The sequence below is a fragment of the Scyliorhinus torazame genome, chromosome 3, assembly GCF_047496885.1.
Source record: "Scyliorhinus torazame isolate Kashiwa2021f chromosome 3, sScyTor2.1, whole genome shotgun sequence".
NCBI classification, from domain to species: Eukaryota; Metazoa; Chordata; class Chondrichthyes; order Carcharhiniformes; family Scyliorhinidae; genus Scyliorhinus; species Scyliorhinus torazame.
In genome coordinates this window covers 338,204,720-338,222,897 of record NC_092709.1, presented here as the reverse complement: position 1 = coordinate 338,222,897, position 18,178 = coordinate 338,204,720, and the positions used below count along the sequence as shown (strand labels likewise).

The 18,178-nt window shown below is 48.0% G+C and overlaps 1 protein-coding gene across 2 annotated transcripts in view; it reads left to right on the top strand.

Annotated features, from left to right (window-relative positions):
• The window catches only part of LOC140409305 (RING finger protein 145-like), a 31,940-nt gene extending 14,628 nt beyond the window's left edge, over nucleotides 1-17,312 (top strand). For both annotated transcript variants that reach the window (XM_072497696.1, XM_072497697.1), the window contains 6 exons: nucleotides 168-346; nucleotides 2,116-2,256; nucleotides 4,268-4,450; nucleotides 5,096-5,243; nucleotides 8,934-9,290; nucleotides 14,379-17,312. In XM_072497696.1, coding sequence (XP_072353797.1) covers nucleotides 168-346; nucleotides 2,116-2,256; nucleotides 4,268-4,450; nucleotides 5,096-5,243; nucleotides 8,934-9,290; nucleotides 14,379-15,074 — 1,704 coding nt within the window. In that variant the 3' untranslated portion in view covers nucleotides 15,075-17,312. The remainder of the gene's footprint in view (nucleotides 1-167; nucleotides 347-2,115; nucleotides 2,257-4,267; nucleotides 4,451-5,095; nucleotides 5,244-8,933; nucleotides 9,291-14,378) is intronic.
• The last annotated feature ends 866 nt before the right edge of the window (nucleotides 17,313-18,178 follow it).

Here is an 18,178-nt window from a genome sequence, read left to right as displayed (position 1 = left end):
GGGGGTGGGGTGGGGGGGAGCGTGTGGTTTCTGGCTAGGTACGCGACAAAGGACTAGAGATGAAGGGCGCATTTGGGCATGAGTAGCGTTCCTGCGGACAGTTGTTCTGAAGTGGTGGTGGTCGGTGTTGTTGACTCCTCGCTGGTGGTTGTGCTTTGTGTGTGCAGGAGAGTGAGCTGTACGGAGTACTGGGCTTGGGGGTGAGGCTGTGGAACCAGTTTGCAGTGCCAGTGCTCTTCACCACGTTCTGGCTGGTTCTGTTTGTCGGTGAAATCTACTTCTACCTCAGCTCTCGCAACCAGCTGGCAGCTTCCCACGAGGGCATAATCTTCGCCTTCCTCACCAGGTACTGTTGGGATACTGTGTCTCCGGTTAAAGAAGACTTCGGAGATATTGTCTCCTAGATTAAGCATGTCTAAGTACACATGGTCTGTACAGTGGAAGTGTGAATGGCTCATTAAATCAGTTATGGTTCCTTTGACCGCACCAAATATAATTTGGGTAACTCTGATAATTCTAGAGCTAATATATACGCACATCTTAATTATCTTTAGTTTTCCCTGTTTATTTTTCATGTACAATTTTTATTTCCCCGAATCACCCTTTTCCCAGAAAGGAATTTTGTTTATTGTTTATATCAATTTTGGTTGCCATGTGGATTCTAATTGGTTGAGGTGTTGCCAGGCAGCAATTTGTTAAAGAGCAGGTGACCTGTTTTTTTTTTTTTGCATGAGAGATAAATATTGATCAGATTACCTGGGAACAACTTCCAGGCTTCTCTTCAAAGTAGTTGCTTTGGCCAACCATCCAAATAAAGCAGCAGCTCTGACAATGCAGCAGTCCCTCAGTACTGTTACCAGATGCCAGCCTGGCCGTTAAGCTCTAGTAGGGCTTGAACCCACCGCCTTCTGACTCGGGAGGTAGGATTGCTGCCCACTGAACCGCAGCTGACTCTTCACAGTTGACGGAAAGTGGATGGGTGCAGTGAGTGCTTCCGCACACATCGATCGCTGGGAATCAGTGATCTGACCGAATGTGGGAGGTGACCCAGCTTGGCCCGATTGCTGCCTTTGCCAGTGGTTAGCAACCCTCGACTGCCTTTTGGCTTTGCACCCTGAGACACGAGTGAACTGATAATAATCTTTTTTAGTGTCACAAGTAGGCTGACATTAACACTGCAATGAGGTTACTGTGAAAATCCCCTCGTCGCCACATTCCTGCGCCTGATCGGGTACACACAGGGAGAATTTATAATGAGAATTCACAAGGGCAGCACGGTAGCACAGTGGTTAGCATTGTTGCTTCAGAGCTCCAGGGTCCCAGGTTCGATTTCTAGCTTGGGTCACTGTCTGTGCGGAGTCTGCACCTTCTCCCCGTGTCTGTGTGGGTTTCCTCCGGGTGCTCCGGTTTCCTCCCACAGTCCAAAGATGTGCGGGTTAGGTTAATTGACCATTTTAAATTGCCTTTGGTGTCCAAAAAAGGTTAGGTGGGGTTACTGGGTTAAGGGGATGGGGTGGAGATGTGGGCTTGGGTCGGGTGCTCTTTCCAAGGGCCGGTGCAGACTCGATGGGCTGAATGGCCTCCTACAGCACTGTAAATTCTATGATTCTAAATTGCCTAACAGCATGTCTTTTGGGATTTGTGGGAAGAATCCGGAGCACGCGGAGGAAACCCACTCAGACACAGGAAGAACATGCAGACTCCGCACAGACAGTGACCCAAGCCGGGAATCGAACCCGGGTCCCTGGTGCTGTGAAGCCGCAGTGCTAACCACTGTGCTACCAGAGCAATGCTATCTCTGTAACCTTTGGAAGGGAATCGGCTGTATACTTGAAATGAGGAAACTTACAAGATGATAGGGGGAAGGGGAGTACTATTACTATTCTGAAGCTCTTTCTCAGAGATGGTACTGACATGATGGGCTGAATGGCCGCGTCCTGTCCTGTCTTGTCCTATCCTTAACGAGTTGTGTATTTGTGTGTACTCTGCCCTGTCCTCAGATCTCTCTCTGTTTCTGCTTTAACATATCTGAAGGCACAGACTGTTGAATAGAGCTGCAATGAGCTTGTCAGATGTTTCATGTACCGTTGACCTCCTGCCTTTGACCTCTTACAGTGTGGCCGGGTGCTGCGTTACTCCGTACTCTCTGGTGGGCCTGACGTTCACGGTCTCTCGCCTGTCACTGGGCTTACTCGCCCTCTGCAAGTTTTACCTGCAGGGATATTCGGCCTTTGTCAATGGCAACCTCATGCACAGGTAAGGGGAGGACAATGGTTTGGACCACTCCTGAACCTATAAAGACCGAGTGGAAAAACCTGCCCATCTCTTTTTTTTAAAAAAGAAATCTGCATTATTGTCACACGTAGGCTTACATTCACACTGCAATAAAGTTACATCTCCTAGTCGCCACATTCCAGCGCCATTCGGGAGGGAGAATTCAGAATGTCCAATTCACCTAACAAGCACGTCTTTCGGGACATAGAACATACAGTGCAGAAGGAGGCCATTTGGGCCATCGAGTCTGCCCCGACCCACTGCAGCCCCCACTTCTACCCTATCCCCATAACCCAATAACCCCTCTTAACCTTTTTTATCACTAAGGGCAATTTATCGTGGCCAATCCACCTAACCTGCACGTCTTTGGACTGTGGGAGGAAACCGGAGCACCCGGAGGAAACCCACACAGACACGGGGAGAACGTGCAGACTCCGCACAGACAGTGACCCAGCGGGGAATTGAACCTAGGACCCTGGCGTTGTGAAGCCACAGTGCTCCACTTGTGCTATCGTATTGCCTCACAAGTAGGCTTAAATTCCAGGTTTGATTGATTGAATTTAAATTCCACCAGCTGCCATGGCAGGATTTGAACCCATGTTCCTGGAGCATTAGCCTGGGCCTCTGGATTAGGAGATATTTCCTCTGATGCGAGTGAATCTGTTGAATTCTTTACTGTAGAGGGTTGTAGAAGCTGGGTGGTTAAGTATGTTCAAGGCTTAGATAGACATAGTTTTAATCCGTAGGGGTATCAAGAGTTAAAGGAAAGTGGAGTGAGGATTATCGGATCAGTCATGCAGTCATGATCTCATTGAATGGTGGAGCAGACTCGATGGGCCGAATGGCCTACTTTTGCTCCTATGTCTTATGGCTAGACCGAGTCAGTACTGAGAGGCTATTTCCCCCTGTCATAGTCTCGCTCAGAGGCATAGTCTCAGAGTAAGGGATCTGCCTGTAGGACTTAGGTGTGACATTTTTTCACTCCCGAGACTTTGTGAACCTTTTGGTATTCTCCACCCCACAAGGATATTCTGTTTCCACTAGTTGGTATGTCAGTGACGGGAGGTCACAATTTCCAGATGGTCAGCAAGAGAGCTGGGAGTGAGGTGAGGAGAAACTTCTTTACTCAGAGAGCTGTTGGGGTTTGGAGTGCGCTGCCTGGGAGAGTGGTGGAGGTGGATTCCGTAAGAGGTTTCAAAAGAGAGCTGGATCTATATTTGAAAGTGATGAATTTAGAGGGCTACGGAGATGGGGCTGGGGAATGGGACTAGGTCGGTTGCTCTTTGGGAAGCCGATGCAGGCACGATGGACTGACTGGCCCCCTTCTGTGCTGTAACATTCTACATAAGATTCTGAGGGGGTTTGACAGGTTGGACGCTGAAAAGATTTTTTGCTTTCATTTTTGTGGGATGTTGTCACCTTTGACTCGGCCAGCATTTATAGCCCATCCCCAATAGCCCTCGAGGATGTATGCCCTCGTGGGGTAATCTAAATTTAGGGGGGTACAGTTTAAAGAAAATGAGCTTCCCATTTCAGACAAATAAGAAGAAATTTCTTCTTATTAAAAAGGCGAAGCGGATTCGAGGAGCTGAATAGCCTGCTTCTCGGATCAATGTTCTTAAATCAGTCTTTTGAATTCTCTTTTCCAGAGAGTAGTGGAGGCTGGCTCGTTGAGCATATTCAAAGCTGAGTTAGACAGATTTGGAATTGACAAGGAAGTCAACAGTTAAGGGGGAGGAGAGGCAAGAAAATGGTGCTGAGGCCTGAATAAAATCAGCCATGATCATATTCTATGGGGGAGATGGCTTGATGGGATGTTGCCTCCTTTGACTTAACTACCCTATCTCAGGGAAGCAGATTACATGGGAGAGAATGAGGGAAGTGCCTGGCTTCAGCATTTCCTGTTAATATCGTACCTTCATATTAAAAATGATAATTCCACACAGAAGGGTGATGCTGCTTTTTACTCACTGTCGTTTTATTCTCTGCGCAGAGGTGTGACAGAAGGGGTGACCTTTCTGCTGTTGGCCCTGCAGACAGACCTGATTAACCTGCATGTTCTGCAGCGCACCTTCCTAATCAGCGTCATCCTCTTCATCATACTGGCCTCTATTCTGCAGTCGATGCTGGAAATCACCGACCCCATTGTCCTTGCGCTGGGAGCATCCAGAAACAGGTGAGTGAGATTGGAGGGCGGGGAGGACTCCCTCCGGCATTCTCTTCTCGACTTTCTCCCAACTTGCGCTATGGTGGACTTTGGATCCCGGTGACCTCCCTGAATCTCTTCGCAAATAACTATTATTCTTCATTGAGCGCTAATGGTGATCGCGAAGCTGGTTGACCACTAGAGGCATCACAACCAAACCTGATTTCCCCCCCACGGGTCTGTTGTTTTCTGTCAGGTTACTGGTGAGTTGTTCAGTACTGGTCAGACGTTTGACTTGTTCACCCTGTGGGACGGTGTAGGGGGATGGGGATTGGGGGGGGTGGGGGGGGGGTCTCTCCCCTTGGGAATGCTTTGGGAAGTCTCAAGCCCCCCCCCCCCCGTCTCGGTGAGGGATTGGGGGGCAGTTGGTCATGCTTTCCAGTTTCCCCAGGGGTGAGGAGTGGGGGATGGAGTGTGTCGGGCGGGAGGGGAGGGGGGGGGGGGGGGTGGGGGGGGAGGTCCCGATCTCCCCCCAGGAAGCAATCTTCCTCTGAAACTAGTTCACTATTCCCAGTCGTGGGGTGTGATATGAATGATGTTTAATTGGGGCCAATCACATGTTTCTGACTGGAATTTGTTATTTTCCCCCCCTCTTTGTGTTTCCACCCCCCTCAGGAGTTTATGGAAGCATTTCCGTGCCGTCACTATGTGCCTTTTCCTGTTGATGTTTCCCAGTTTCATGGCCTACAGGATTGCACAGTTCTTCGAGCTGGACTTCTGGTTGTTGATTATCATCTCCAGCAGTGCCCTGACCTCTCTCCAGGTGGGTGGGGGTCAAAGGGCCTGTTGGTATATATTAATAAGCGGGGCTTGGGTACACGGGACACAATCTCCAACTTCGTAGATGACAGAAAACGTAGAAATGTCGTCAATAATGAGGAGGTTGGCAGTAGACTTGAGGAAGACATGGACAGGCTGGTGGAATGGGCAGGCACAGGACAGATTTGGCGGACTGTGACGTGACCATGGTCGAAAGGGTGAGGAGAAGCAACAGCAAATGTGTGGTATAATTTTAAAGACCGCACAGCAGTGAGATCTGGAGGCTACACGCAAATGTTGGCAGGTAGAGGTACTAGTTGAGAAGGCTGTTTTCAAAAGTCACATGGAGGCACAGAGTGCAGAAGCAAGGAAGCTTTGGTGAACTTTACCAATCCCTGGCTAGGCCTCAGCTAGCTTAGTGTCTCTAATTCTAGGCACCGCTCTTTAGGAAGGCCTTGGAGAGGATATGGAGGGGAGATTTACTCGAATGGTGCCGGGGAGACGAGGGGCTTCAATAATGCGGAGAGACTGGAGAAGCTGGGATTGTTCTCCTTCGAGCAGAGAAGGTTTAACGGGGAGATTTAATCGAGGTGTTCTTATTTATTCTGTCAGAATAAATAAGGAGCAACTTAATGCAATGGAAGAAAACTTGGTAACCAGAAGAGACAGATTTAAGGCCATTTGGATGTGAACCAGAGGAGAGATGAGATTTATTTTTAACCTAACTACTTCTGCTGCTCTGGAATGTGCTCCCGGAAAGTATGATGGAGAGAGATTCAACAGCAACGTCTGTCAGGCAATTTAATAGGTTCTTGATACATAGTTGAGGAGCTACAGTGACCACTCGATATGGCGAGCAAATCCGTATCAGCAACGGGAATGGTATGGGATTACTCCTCATTTCTAACGTACACTTCTCACTAGCCTCATGCACACAGGGTGACATGGACACCAGGATAAAGTCTGTCATTGCGAGCTACAATCCTTCCCACTTAGATTTAAGCAGGACTAATAGGAACATCGCTGAAGACCTTTGCACAAGAACAGGAAGTGATGAAAAAAGCTAATGGAATGTTGGCCTTTATCTGAAGTGCACTGGGATGCTATTGAGAAGGAAGTGACGTTTCACTATTAAGTAACCTTGGTCAGACTGAGGGGCACTGTGTTGAGCTCTAGGCACCATATATGAGGATGATGCATTAGTCTTGGAGAGTGTACAGTGGAAAATCAGTTTAGTTCAAACCCCGTGCTGTACCTGTCCTGGGAGTGTTTGATGGGGACAGTGTAGAGGGAGCTTTACTCTTATCTAACCCCGTTATGTACCTATCCTGGGAGTGTTTGATGGGGACAGTGTAGAGGGAGCTTCACTCTGTATCTAACCCCGTGCTGTACCTGTCCTGAGAGTGTTTGATGGGGACAGGGCAGAGGGAGCTTTACTCTGTATCTAACTCTGTCCTGTACCTGTCCTGGGAGTGTTTGATGGGGACAGTGTAGAGGGAGCTTCACTCTGTAACTAACTCCGTGCAGTACCTGTCCTGGGAGTGTTTGATGGAGACAGTGTAGAGGGAGCTTCACTCTGTATCTAACTCCGTGCAATACCTGTCCTGGGAGTGTTTGATGGGGAAAAAAATGAAAATCGCTTATTGTCACAAGTAGGCTTCAAATGAAGTTACTGTGAAAAGCCCCTAGTTGCCATATTCCAGCGCCTGTTCGGGGAGGCTGTTACGGGAATCGAACCGTGCTGCTGGCTTGCCTTGGTCTGCTTTCAAAGCCAGCGATTTAGCCCTGTGCTAAACAGCCCCTGGGATAGTATAGAGGGAGCTTCACTCTGTATCTAACTCCGTCCTGTACCTGTCCTGGGAGTGTTTGATGGGGACAGTGTAGAGGGAGCTTCACTCTGTATCTAACTCCGAGCAGTACCTGTCCTGGGAGTATTTGATGGGGACAGTGTAGAGGGAGATTTACTCTATCTAACCCCGTGCTGTACCTGTCCTGGGAGTGTTTGGTGGGACAGTGCAGAGGGAGCTTTACTCTGTACTTAACCCGGGTTGTGCATGTCCTGGGAGTGTTTGATGGGGACAGTGGCGAGGGAGCTTTACTCTGTACCTAACCCTGGGCTATACCTGTCCTGGGAGTGTTTGATGGCAAGGTGCGAGAAAGGAATTTTAATGAGTAGGAATGATGTTGTCGAATGTAAGAATAATCTTTATTAACGTCACAAGTAGGCTTACATTAACATTTGTAGCCACATTCCGGCGCCTGTTCGGGTACACTGAGGGAGAATTCAGAATGTCCAATTCACCTAACAGCACGTCTTTCGGGACTTGTGGGAGGAAACCGGAGCACCCGGAGGAAACCCACGCAGACACGAGGAGAACGTGCAGACTCCGCACAGACAGTGACCCAACCTGGGACCCTGGTGCTGTGAAGCAACAGTGCTAACCACTGTGCTACCTTGCCGCCCACGTGCTGCATGTGTGTAGCGAGGGAATGTGAGGCATCGATAGATTCTCCTATCTTGGATGTCAAGGTGGCAGAGGAGTAACAGCATCATCTGACATGCACTTAGAGAGATTAAAGAATCAACATGTAATCAGTGGGTGGATGTAGTAACAGCATAGTACGTGTCAGATAAGCGTGCTCTTGTACTTACAAACTGTATATGGGCAGTAACGTAATGGCATATTGTAACTAGTACACAGGAGGAGTAGGCCATTCGGCCCCTTGAGCTAATTATCTACTCAACCTTCCACACTCTCCTTATTCCTTGATTCCCCAAAGCCCGTCAGTTGTAAATATACTCCGTGACTGAGCAGCCACAACACTCGGGAGCGGGGGGGTGGGGGGGGGGAGATTAAAATATTCACAACCCTTTGAGTGAAGAAATTTCTCCTCCGCTCAGTCCTAAATCCGTGTGCTGAGACTATGACCCTTAGTTTTGGACTCTCCAGCCAAGGGAAACAGCTACTTTGTGTCTCTCACTGGAAATTCTATCCATTCCAATGGGATCATCCACCTCCTGTTCTTCTAAACTGCAGACACTAGGGGTACAGGATGATGTTAGCGGGATGAGATTAATCTTGGAAAGATGCAGTGCCGTGGTGACCCTGAGATCCCGTCTTGTTCAGGTTGGCGAGAGCAGTACAGACGGTATGCTTTCGATACAACTCTGATTGTGGGTAACGTTTTGTACCAATCTCATGGGCACTGCACGTAATGGGTTGGATTAACATTTTGATTAATAAAAGATATTCAGCAGCATTGCCAGCCCTTCAAACTAGTCCGAAGGACGAGGAGAAATGATGACTCCTAAGAGGCCAACATTGTTGGCACCTAATGGTGTGGCACAGGCGGCATAGTGGCACTGCTGCCTCACAGTGCCAGGGTTCAGTTCCGGCCTTGGGTGACTGTGTGGAGTTTCCCGTGTCTGCGTGGGTTTCTGCCGGGTGCTCCAGTTTCCTCCCACGGTCCAAAGATATGCATCTTGGGTGGATTGGCCCTTAATTGTCCAATGATGTGTAGGTTAGGTGGGGTTACGGGGATAGGGTGGGGGAGTGAGGCCTAGGTCGGGTGCTTTGTCAGGGGGTCGGTGCAGACGCGATGGGCCGAATAGCCTCCTGCAGTGTGGAGATTCTATGGTTCTGTGGCTACCCTCCAATAACGAAATGCTACGCCTGAAACTTTCCCTTTCCAGGTGACTGGGACTCTCTTCATCTACGGGCTTTTTGTGACAGAGGATCTGAGGAGGGAGGCTATCGAGAACCTGGAGGACATCATCTACTACATAAACAGCTCATGCCGTGTCCTGGAGTTCCTTGTGGCTGTGTGCGTGGTGGCTTATGGTGCAGTGGAGTCCATCTTCGGCGAGTGGAGCTGGATGGGGGCCTCTGTCATCGTCATCCACTCTTACTTCAACGTCTGGCTGCGAGCCCGTGCCGGCTGGAACAGCTTCTTCCTCCGCAGGGAGGCAGCCAAGAAGATCAACTCGCTGCCCCGTGCCACCAAACAGCAGGTCCAGGACTATGGTGACGTCTGTGCCATTTGTTATCAGGTACGGTCTCCCTCTCTGAGTGTATTCCCTGTTGTGATGTTACGAAATATGGTACACAGCAAGATATCACCAATAGCAATGGGATAATCAGATCATCTGCTTGGCGGTGTGGGGGAGGGAAGGGACGTGAGTGGGTATGGGTGTGAGTGTTAGATCTTACCTGAAAATGGCACTTCAAGAGGGGCAGTGGCGTAGTGATATTCTCACTGGAGTAGTAATCCAGAGGCTCAGGGTAATGCACTGGAAATCCAGGTCCTCGAATCCCACCATGGTAGTTGGTGAAATTTGAATTCCGTAAAAATCTGGGATTAAAAGTCCAACGATGATCATGACGCCATTGGCAATTGACGTAAAACCCCTGTCTGGTTTATGAATGCCCTTTTAGGTTAAAACAAATCTGTCATCTCTACCTGGTCTGGCCTACATGTGACTCCAGATCCACAGCAATGTGGTTGACTCATAAATACCCTCGGTTTGAGGGCAGTTAGGGATGCTGGTCCTGCCATGAATGAGTTATAAAAAAAAAAAGGAAGGCAGTGTAGCACTCCATCAGTACCGCACTGGGAGTGTGGGGCTGGACGATTGTGCTGAAGGAGTGGGACCCACCCATCTGACTCTGAGGCAAGAGTGCTGCCATTGGAACCGCAGCTGGCACCGATAGGGTGCAATGTTGGCACAGTGGGTTGGATATCTTTCACCTCTCGGGAGTGTTGGTAGCGCGGGTCAGAGTTCAAATGTAGCTCAGATTGACGGTTCTAAGATGTTTGTGAAAGGAGTTTGGTCCTCTCTCTCTCTCTCTCTCTCTCGAAGGAAGCCTTCTGAAGTGGGCGAGCCAGTCACTGTTGTTGAGGAATGGGTCGTACATGCCAGCTTTGCCAGCCACCTTCACATCATTACTTTGCCAATTATTGGGAAGTTTTAAGAGATGGGATGGCCAGGAATATCGATGTGGGAGGCAAAGCCACATGCTACGCTTCCTGTACAGTGTTCTTGGATTTTAAGTGTGCCGTCCTTTATTCCGTTCATTCCTCAAATCTTCCCTCTTTCCTTTCCAACAACCTGGAGACCTTTAAAACTCAAATTTTGTGTTGCTTTATTTTGTTAGTTATTGAAAGTCTAAAATCACAAAGACATTCTGAGAATGCTCTGCCAATGGATTTCAATGCAGCCAGATATGAAGCCAGTCACATGGATACTGGAAGGAATGAGCAGGTCATTTCCTCAATGATGAAAGCTAGAAAGGGTGGAGATTCAAGGAGACTGGAGGGAGGGGTGGGGTGCCAGGAGATTGAGGTACATAGATCAGTAAAATGTCATGAAGAGATACAGAAAATAATCAAAACGGCTAATGGGAAGTTGACCTTCATATCTCGAGGACTAGACTACAAGTCATGCTTCCGCTGTACAGAGGCCTGGTTCGCCCACTCCTTTTTGTTTTAGGCTTTCATGGGCATTGCTGACAAGGTCAGCATTTGCCGTCCATCCCTAATTACCCTTCAACTGAGTGGCTTACTAGGCCATTTTAGAGAACAGTTAAGAGTCAACCACATTGCTGAGAGTCTGGAGTCACTTGTAGGTCAGACCAGATAAGGACAGCAGATTTTCTTTCCTAAAAGATAAGTAATACCGTAAGGTGCAGGGGCAGAAGAAGGCTATTTGGCCCATCGAGTCTGCTCCACCATTCAATGAGATCATGACTGATCTGATAATCCTCAACTCCACTTTCCCGTCTTATCCCCATAACTCTTGATTCTCTTACTGATTAGCTCAGCCTTGAATGACTTACTAACCCAGCCTCTACAAACTCTCATCAGTAAAGAATCCCACAAGTTTGCGACCCTCGGAGAAGATATTCCTCTTCATCTCCGTCTTAAATGGGTGGCCCCTTACTCTTAGATTATGCCCTTTGGTCCTCTGACCCCCCACAAGGAGAAACAACCTCTCAGCTACTACCCTGCCAAGCCCCCTGAGCATCCTATGTGCCTCAATAAAGTCACCTCACATTCTTCTAAACTCCAATGAGTACTGGCCCAACCTACTCAGCCTCTTCGCCGAAGAAAACCCGTACAAAGAACAAGGAAGAGTACAGCACAGGAACAGGCCCTTTGGCCCTCCAAGCCTGTGCCGACCATGCTGCCCGACAAAACGACAATCTTCTACACATCTGGGGTCCGTATCCCTCTATTCCCATCCTATTCACGTATTTGACAAGATGCCCCTTAAATGTCACTATCGTCCCTGCTTCCACCACCACCTCCGGCAGTGAGTTCCAGGCACCCACTATGGGTCCATACCCGGGATCAACCGAGTGAACCTTCTCTGGACTGTCTCCAATGCCAGTATATCTTTCCTTGGATAAGGGAACCAAAAATGTTCTCACTATTCCAGACGGTCTAATTTTATACTCTATTCCCTTTGAAATAAAGGCCAACATTCCATTTGCTTCCCATATTGTGAACTTGCATGCTAGCTTTTTGTGATTTGTACAGAAGGACTCCCAAATCCCTCTGTGCTGCAGCTTTCTGCAGTCTTTTTCCATTTAAGTAATATTCAGCTCCTTTTTCCTTCCGACCAAAGTGCATAACTTCACTTTACATTTATGTTCCATCTGCCAGGTTTATGCTCACCCACAGGTCCAGGTTCGATTCCCGGCTTGGGCCACTGTCTGTGCGTGATCTGCACACGTTCTCCCCGTGTGCGCGTGGGTTTCCTCCGGGTGCTCCGGTTTCCTCCCACAGTCCAAAGATGTGCAGGTTAGGTGGATTGGCAATGCTAAATTGCCCTTAATGTCCAAACAAAAAGTTAGGTGGGGTTACAGGGATAGGGTGGAGGTGTGGTCTTAGGTAGGGTGCTCTTTCCAAGCATCGGTGCAGACTCGATGGGCCGAATGGCCTCCTTCTGTACTGTAAATTCTATGATTCTATGTCGACTCTTTGTGTCATCTTCACCACTTGTCTTCCCATTTTTTTTGTGTCATCTGCAAAATTGGCAATTTCGCTTCTCTCGTATTGTAAATAATTGTGGCCCCAGCACTAATCCCTATGGCACTCCACTAGTTACATGTTGCCATGTTTCTGTCTTCTATCAGTTATCGAATCCTCTATCCATACTAATATATTACCCCCAACACTATGGACTCTTATCTTATTAAGTAGCCTTTTGTGCAGTGCCTTTTGAACACATTTTGGAATTCCAAGTATAATACATCCACTAGTTCCCCTTCATCTATCCTGCTCGTTGCCACCTCAAAGAATTCTAATAAATTTGTCCGGCATGATTTCCCCTTTCGTGGGGCCATGCTGACTCTGCTTGAATATATTATGTATTTTTAAACGGTCTGCATTTCATGAAATAGGATATCAGTGAAACCAGGTGGGTTTTTACAACAATTGGTGATGGTTTAATGGTCATCATTACTGAGACTAGCTTTCAATTCCAGATTTCTCAATTGAATTTAAATTCCACCGGCTGCCTTGATGGGATTCAAACTCATGTCCCCCAGAGAATTCTCCATGGCCTCTGGTTTACTCGTCCAGTGACCATTCCCTTCCACCTGAAATACTGGGAGCAGCTCAGTGCACCGTAGGAATATAGGAGCAGGAGTAGGCCATTTGGCCCTTCCGGCCTGTTCTGCCATTCAATATGATCATGGCTGATCCGGCTGTGGTCTCGAGGCCACTTTCCTGTCTGCTCCCCTGTAACCTTTGACTCCTTTGTTGATCGGAAAGCTGTCCAACTCTGTCTTGAATAGGCTCAATGGATCAACCGCCACTGTTCTGAGGAAGCGAATTCCACAGACTGACTAACCTCTGAGAGAAGATAGAAGGGCCTCATCTCAACCTTAAATAGGAGGCCGCTTAGAAAGAGCACCCTACCCAAGTCCACACCACCACCCTATCCCCGTAACCCCACCCAACCCTTTTGGACACTAATTGCAATTCGGCATGGCCAGTCCGCCGACCCTGCACATCTTTGGGCTGTGGGAGGAAACCGGAGCACCTGACGGAAACCCACGCAGACACGGAGAGAACGTGCAGTCTCCGCACAGCTCGTGACCAAAGCCGGGAATCGAACCTGGGACCCTGGAGCTGTGAAGCAACTGCGCTAAATCACTGTGCTGCACATGTTAATTTTCACTTTTTGGTGTTTAATTCTATTCAGGGTGATGGGTATTTATTGGGAATTCAGTCAGAATCATATAATCTCTAGAGTGCAGGAGGAGGCCATTTTGCCCATGGAGTCTGCACCAGCCCTCCGAAAGAGCACCCCACCTTGATCCACTCCCTGGCCCCATCCCCGTAACACCGTAGCCCAATGCCTATCTTTGTAGAGTAGGCCAAAACTGGCTGTTCGTCAGGAGAGGCACGATATGTAAGGTGTGTTACTGAGATAGGAAACAGTTCCTCAGTATACAGACATTCAGGTTCTAATTCTGTCTTATGCTGCCTGGCTTTCTAAACTGCAATAACAGGGCCTCAAAGGGTTAAATTGCAAGGAGAGATGACACAAATGGTTGTTGTGGTCTCTAGAAGGTTAAAGGAGGATTTGGTTGAGGTTTTCAGGATATTAAGGGTCAACAGAGAGAAACTATTTCTGCTGCTTGGGAAATCTAAAGTAGCTCTCAAACAAAGTCTTCAAGTGAAGGTTCTCCCACAGACCTTTGAACTCTTTTATGGGATGTGGGCATCGGCGGCGAGGCCAGCATTTTTATCCTTCAGGAGGTGGGGGTGAGCTGCCTACTTAAACCATGTGGTGTTGGTACATCCACGGTGCTGTCAGGAAGGGAGGTTAACCCAGCAACAGTGAAGGAATGGTGATATAGTTTCAAGTCAGGATGGTGAATGACTTGGAGGGGAATTTCCAAGTTGTGGTGTTCCCACCTGCCCTTGTCCCCTACATAGCAGTGGTTGGGTGTTTGGGAGGTGCTGCCTAAGGAGCCATGGTGAGTGGCTGCAGTGCACCTTGTAGATGGTGCACACGACTGCCACGGCAGACTGATGGTGGGGTAAACGGAGATTGAAGCCTTTGCATCTATGGTTGCGATATATTTGTTTGCCCCTTGTGATTTTGTTTTTTATACCCCTTCAGGCCATGAGAACAGCCGTTATAACTGTGTGCGGACATTATTACCACTCTTCCTGCCTCCGACGGTGGCTCTATGTGCAAAAGACGTGTCCCATGTGCCACCAACTCATCAAGCCATCGCCCCCCCCACCAGAACCTCCCGAGCAGGCCAGGGAAGAGGAGCAGGCTCGTAATCAACAACAGACCCTCCCAGGAGATGGCGATGTAACGGGTGTTGCTCCACCTTCCAGAGGTGGTGAGGAGCAAACTGAGGTGGCAGGCTTCGGGCCTAGTGCCACTGAAGTCGGGAAACTGCAATGTGACTGTCAGGAGAATTCAACGTGCCCGCACCAAGGCCAGGAATCTAAGCACAGGACAGAACCTGGAGAAGCTGAAACTCCTGGGGCCGACTGGGCTTTCGGAATTCCAGAATTGGAAGAAAATAAGCCCGGGGAGGAAAGGGACTCTGTAGAAAATGCAATGGCAAAAGAGAGCCCTGACTGCGACGAGACTCCTTCCGAAGAGTTAGCCCCCAAACCTGGCATAAATGGAGACAACAAAATGGACGCTGTGTGCAGTGAGTCACCAAATGTCGATCAGGAACTTAAACAATCTCCAGACATAACAGGAACACCAACAGAGAGCAGGGAATCTTTACCGTTTTCCGAAAGGAACGACCCCTCAGGAATAGCATTAACTTTACAGGATGAGGAGAGTTGACCATGCTAAGACTTGGAAAATGAGGGAGAAAATAGAAAGATATGAACTATGTTACTGTTAAAACACAATTGGCTTATGTTGACAATCAGACCGTGTGTGTATGTATATAAATATATATATATATATATATATATATATCTCTATAATAATTTCAGTTTGACCATAATTCACTGGCAGCCATTTTGGAAGTCACTTGTTTTCACAGAAGTCAGGAAAAAAAAGTGGCCAAAGTTGAGCCCATCTATTCGTGGCCTCATTTAAACCTGACACATTAAGTGTTGGTTCTTATCCAGTGAGCATATTTCACCCAGGTTGCTTTACTGGTAGCACCACAGAAGGAGCCCGAGCTACCCAGGAGTCACAAAGTGAAAATGGGTGTCCCTCTCTGCCGCCTAATGTAAAAAAAAAAACTGTTCATGGGTTATAAGCATCACTGGCTAGGCCAACATTTGTGGCTCAGCGCTAATAGTGTTTGTGATGGTGATGGTGAGCCGCCACCATGAACTGCTGCAGGTGTAGTTACATCCACAGTGCTGTTACAAAAGGGAATTGAAGGACTTTGATCCAGTGACAATGAAGGAATGGTGTGATAGCTCCAAGTCGGGATGATGTGCAGTTTGGACGGGAATTTGTAGGTGGTGGTGTCCCCACCCATTGTCCTCAGTGGGAGAGGTCGTGGAGTTTGGGAGGTACTGGCGAAGGAGCCTTGGCGAATTGTTGCAGTGCATCTTGTAGATAGTCCACACCACCACCTCATTTTTCTTCTGTTCCAGCATCTCCTGCCCATCGATGCACGGTCCCATCTTAACGTATCTCAGGGCAACCAGACTTACCTCTACTAAAATGGGAATCTGAATTACCAGCAGGGAATGCCTAGCTCAATTTCTCTCTCAAATAAATAATGTTTCAAGTGGATGACCCTTGGTCAGAACTGATTAGCAGGTTAACTTGTTAATATCCGTTTACGGGATGTGGGTGATGCTGGGGGGGGGGGGGGGGGGGGCAGCATTTATTGCCCATCCCCAGTTGCCCCTGAGAAGGTAGAGACGAGCTACCTTCTGGGACCACTAAGCACAGCGGCAGAGAAAGTGAAGGAGGGGAGAACAGCGCTACAGGGAAACTCTGACAGGGTAGGAGGAGGTGTAAATGGCAACAGCAGAACCGTGTTCTTGCTATCTGCAAACATGGAAGCAAATGGTTGTGACCTCAAATTATCGAACTGAGTGTTGAATCAGGCAAGGTTGGAAACTGTCTGGAAACGGGAACAGACACCGGTCCCTTGAGGCTGCTCCACCATTCAATCCAATCCTGGCTGATTCGTGTTTGACCTCTGCCTTGGCTCTGTGACCCTCAGTAGCCCCACCAGACCAAAATAAAAAGATGTTCTTACTCTCAGATTGCAATTGAACCCACGGCCCTGTCCAGGTTTTTTGAGGGGTGAAAGTTCCAGAGAGTTGTTTCTTGATCCTTCGGGAATGATGAATATAACAGATGAATCATTGGGTCGCTGCTGTGAGCAACTCCTGGAGAAAAATCATTAAAAAAAAACAAAAAACATATTTTTTCATTTTCTTTGGCCGATGTGGAACATTTGAATGACTAATTGAGAATTATCACAATCCAATTAGTGAAAGAGGTGGCGATTGGCAGGTTAAACTACCAATGGTGGAACTGTGTGTGTGTGTGTGGGTGGTTGAGGTCATGTGATGAAACCTCCACTGATGTGTCCCAAGGAGCTGATGACCCTCACACCCATCCTTCCCCCACCCCACCAGGTTCAACCCATTTGATCCTTCCGCAGGTAGCAAGAGCTTGGGTTGGGGGAAGCAGGGGAGGAAGAGATGGGTGCTTTGCGGGTTATTTATCTCCCGTGGCACCTTCCAGATGGCTGAAGAGAAAATGGAGGCAATGGCCAATGGAAATCCAAGAATCTCAAGTCGTTTGACATCCAGGTTCAGCGCAGGGAGGGCCGGGAGTTGCCTTGTTGCAATTGATTTTTGAGATGCAATAGTTGACCCAATATTTACTGAAGTACGCCAGATTTGTGCCTTTGTATTGTTGATGTCCTCTCAATCGGTATGTCTTGTACTCCGCATTTTTTAATGTTTTACATGAATGTTTTGATCTGTGCATGATTTTGGGGAGTCGAATTGAACTGGAAATTTATTTTATTCCTGCTGAAGTTCTGGCTGTGCTTATTCCTCCTGCTTCTACAATTAAATTATACCAGTGACTACACCTCAAAATGTATCCGGTCGTGTGTGAGGACATCCCAAAGTCACTGACGGTTTGAATTAGGAGGACGGTTTACATAAACGCGGCTACTTTTCCCCGAACGATTGGCGATTCAAGGGGGTAATCTGATTGAGATTTTAAAATGTTTTGATTTGGTGGGATAGGTGGAGAGAAATTATTCCCTCTGACACGGAATCAAGAAGGAGGGAAGTAATTTTAAAATCAGTACTTCCAGTACTATCCTTGGCCAAAGATCCCATCGTGCTTTGATAGCATTGGCTAAATTTCCCATCATGCCCAGAAAGAGCTCTTGCTGCATTTTATCTATTCCAAAGCTATGAATGCACATTTTAGTATCAATCTTATTTTGTGTTCCATTCGGTTAGCCCACTTCAAAGGCTAGTGGGCACCTGGAACGATGACTCAATATGCTGGCCAATATTTATCGGCTGCTAACCTCAGTTAGTCAAGGAAACTGGCCATTATTTCATTGCTGTTTGTGGGAGCGTGCAGCGTGTCAACTCGCTGCCATTAGTATTAGTGTCCAGAAATTGTATCGATTCCTGCTTTTGAGTATGCTCAATGACTGAGCTTCTGCAGCCCTCTGAGGCAAAGAATTGCAAAGATTCACCACCCTCCTGAGTGAAGAAATTCATCCTTGTCTTGGCCTGCACCTGATCCGGACATTTTGGCCTTTGGTTCTCGACCTCCCCAGCTATAGGAGAAACCGCCATTCTGCAGCTACCCTGTCTCACCCCTTATAAGATTTTTCGTAAGATTCAATGAGATTGTGTCACGTTCTTCTAAACGCCAAAGAATACAGATCCGGTCTTGCAATCTCTCATAGCCACCCCAGGTATCAGTTTGAT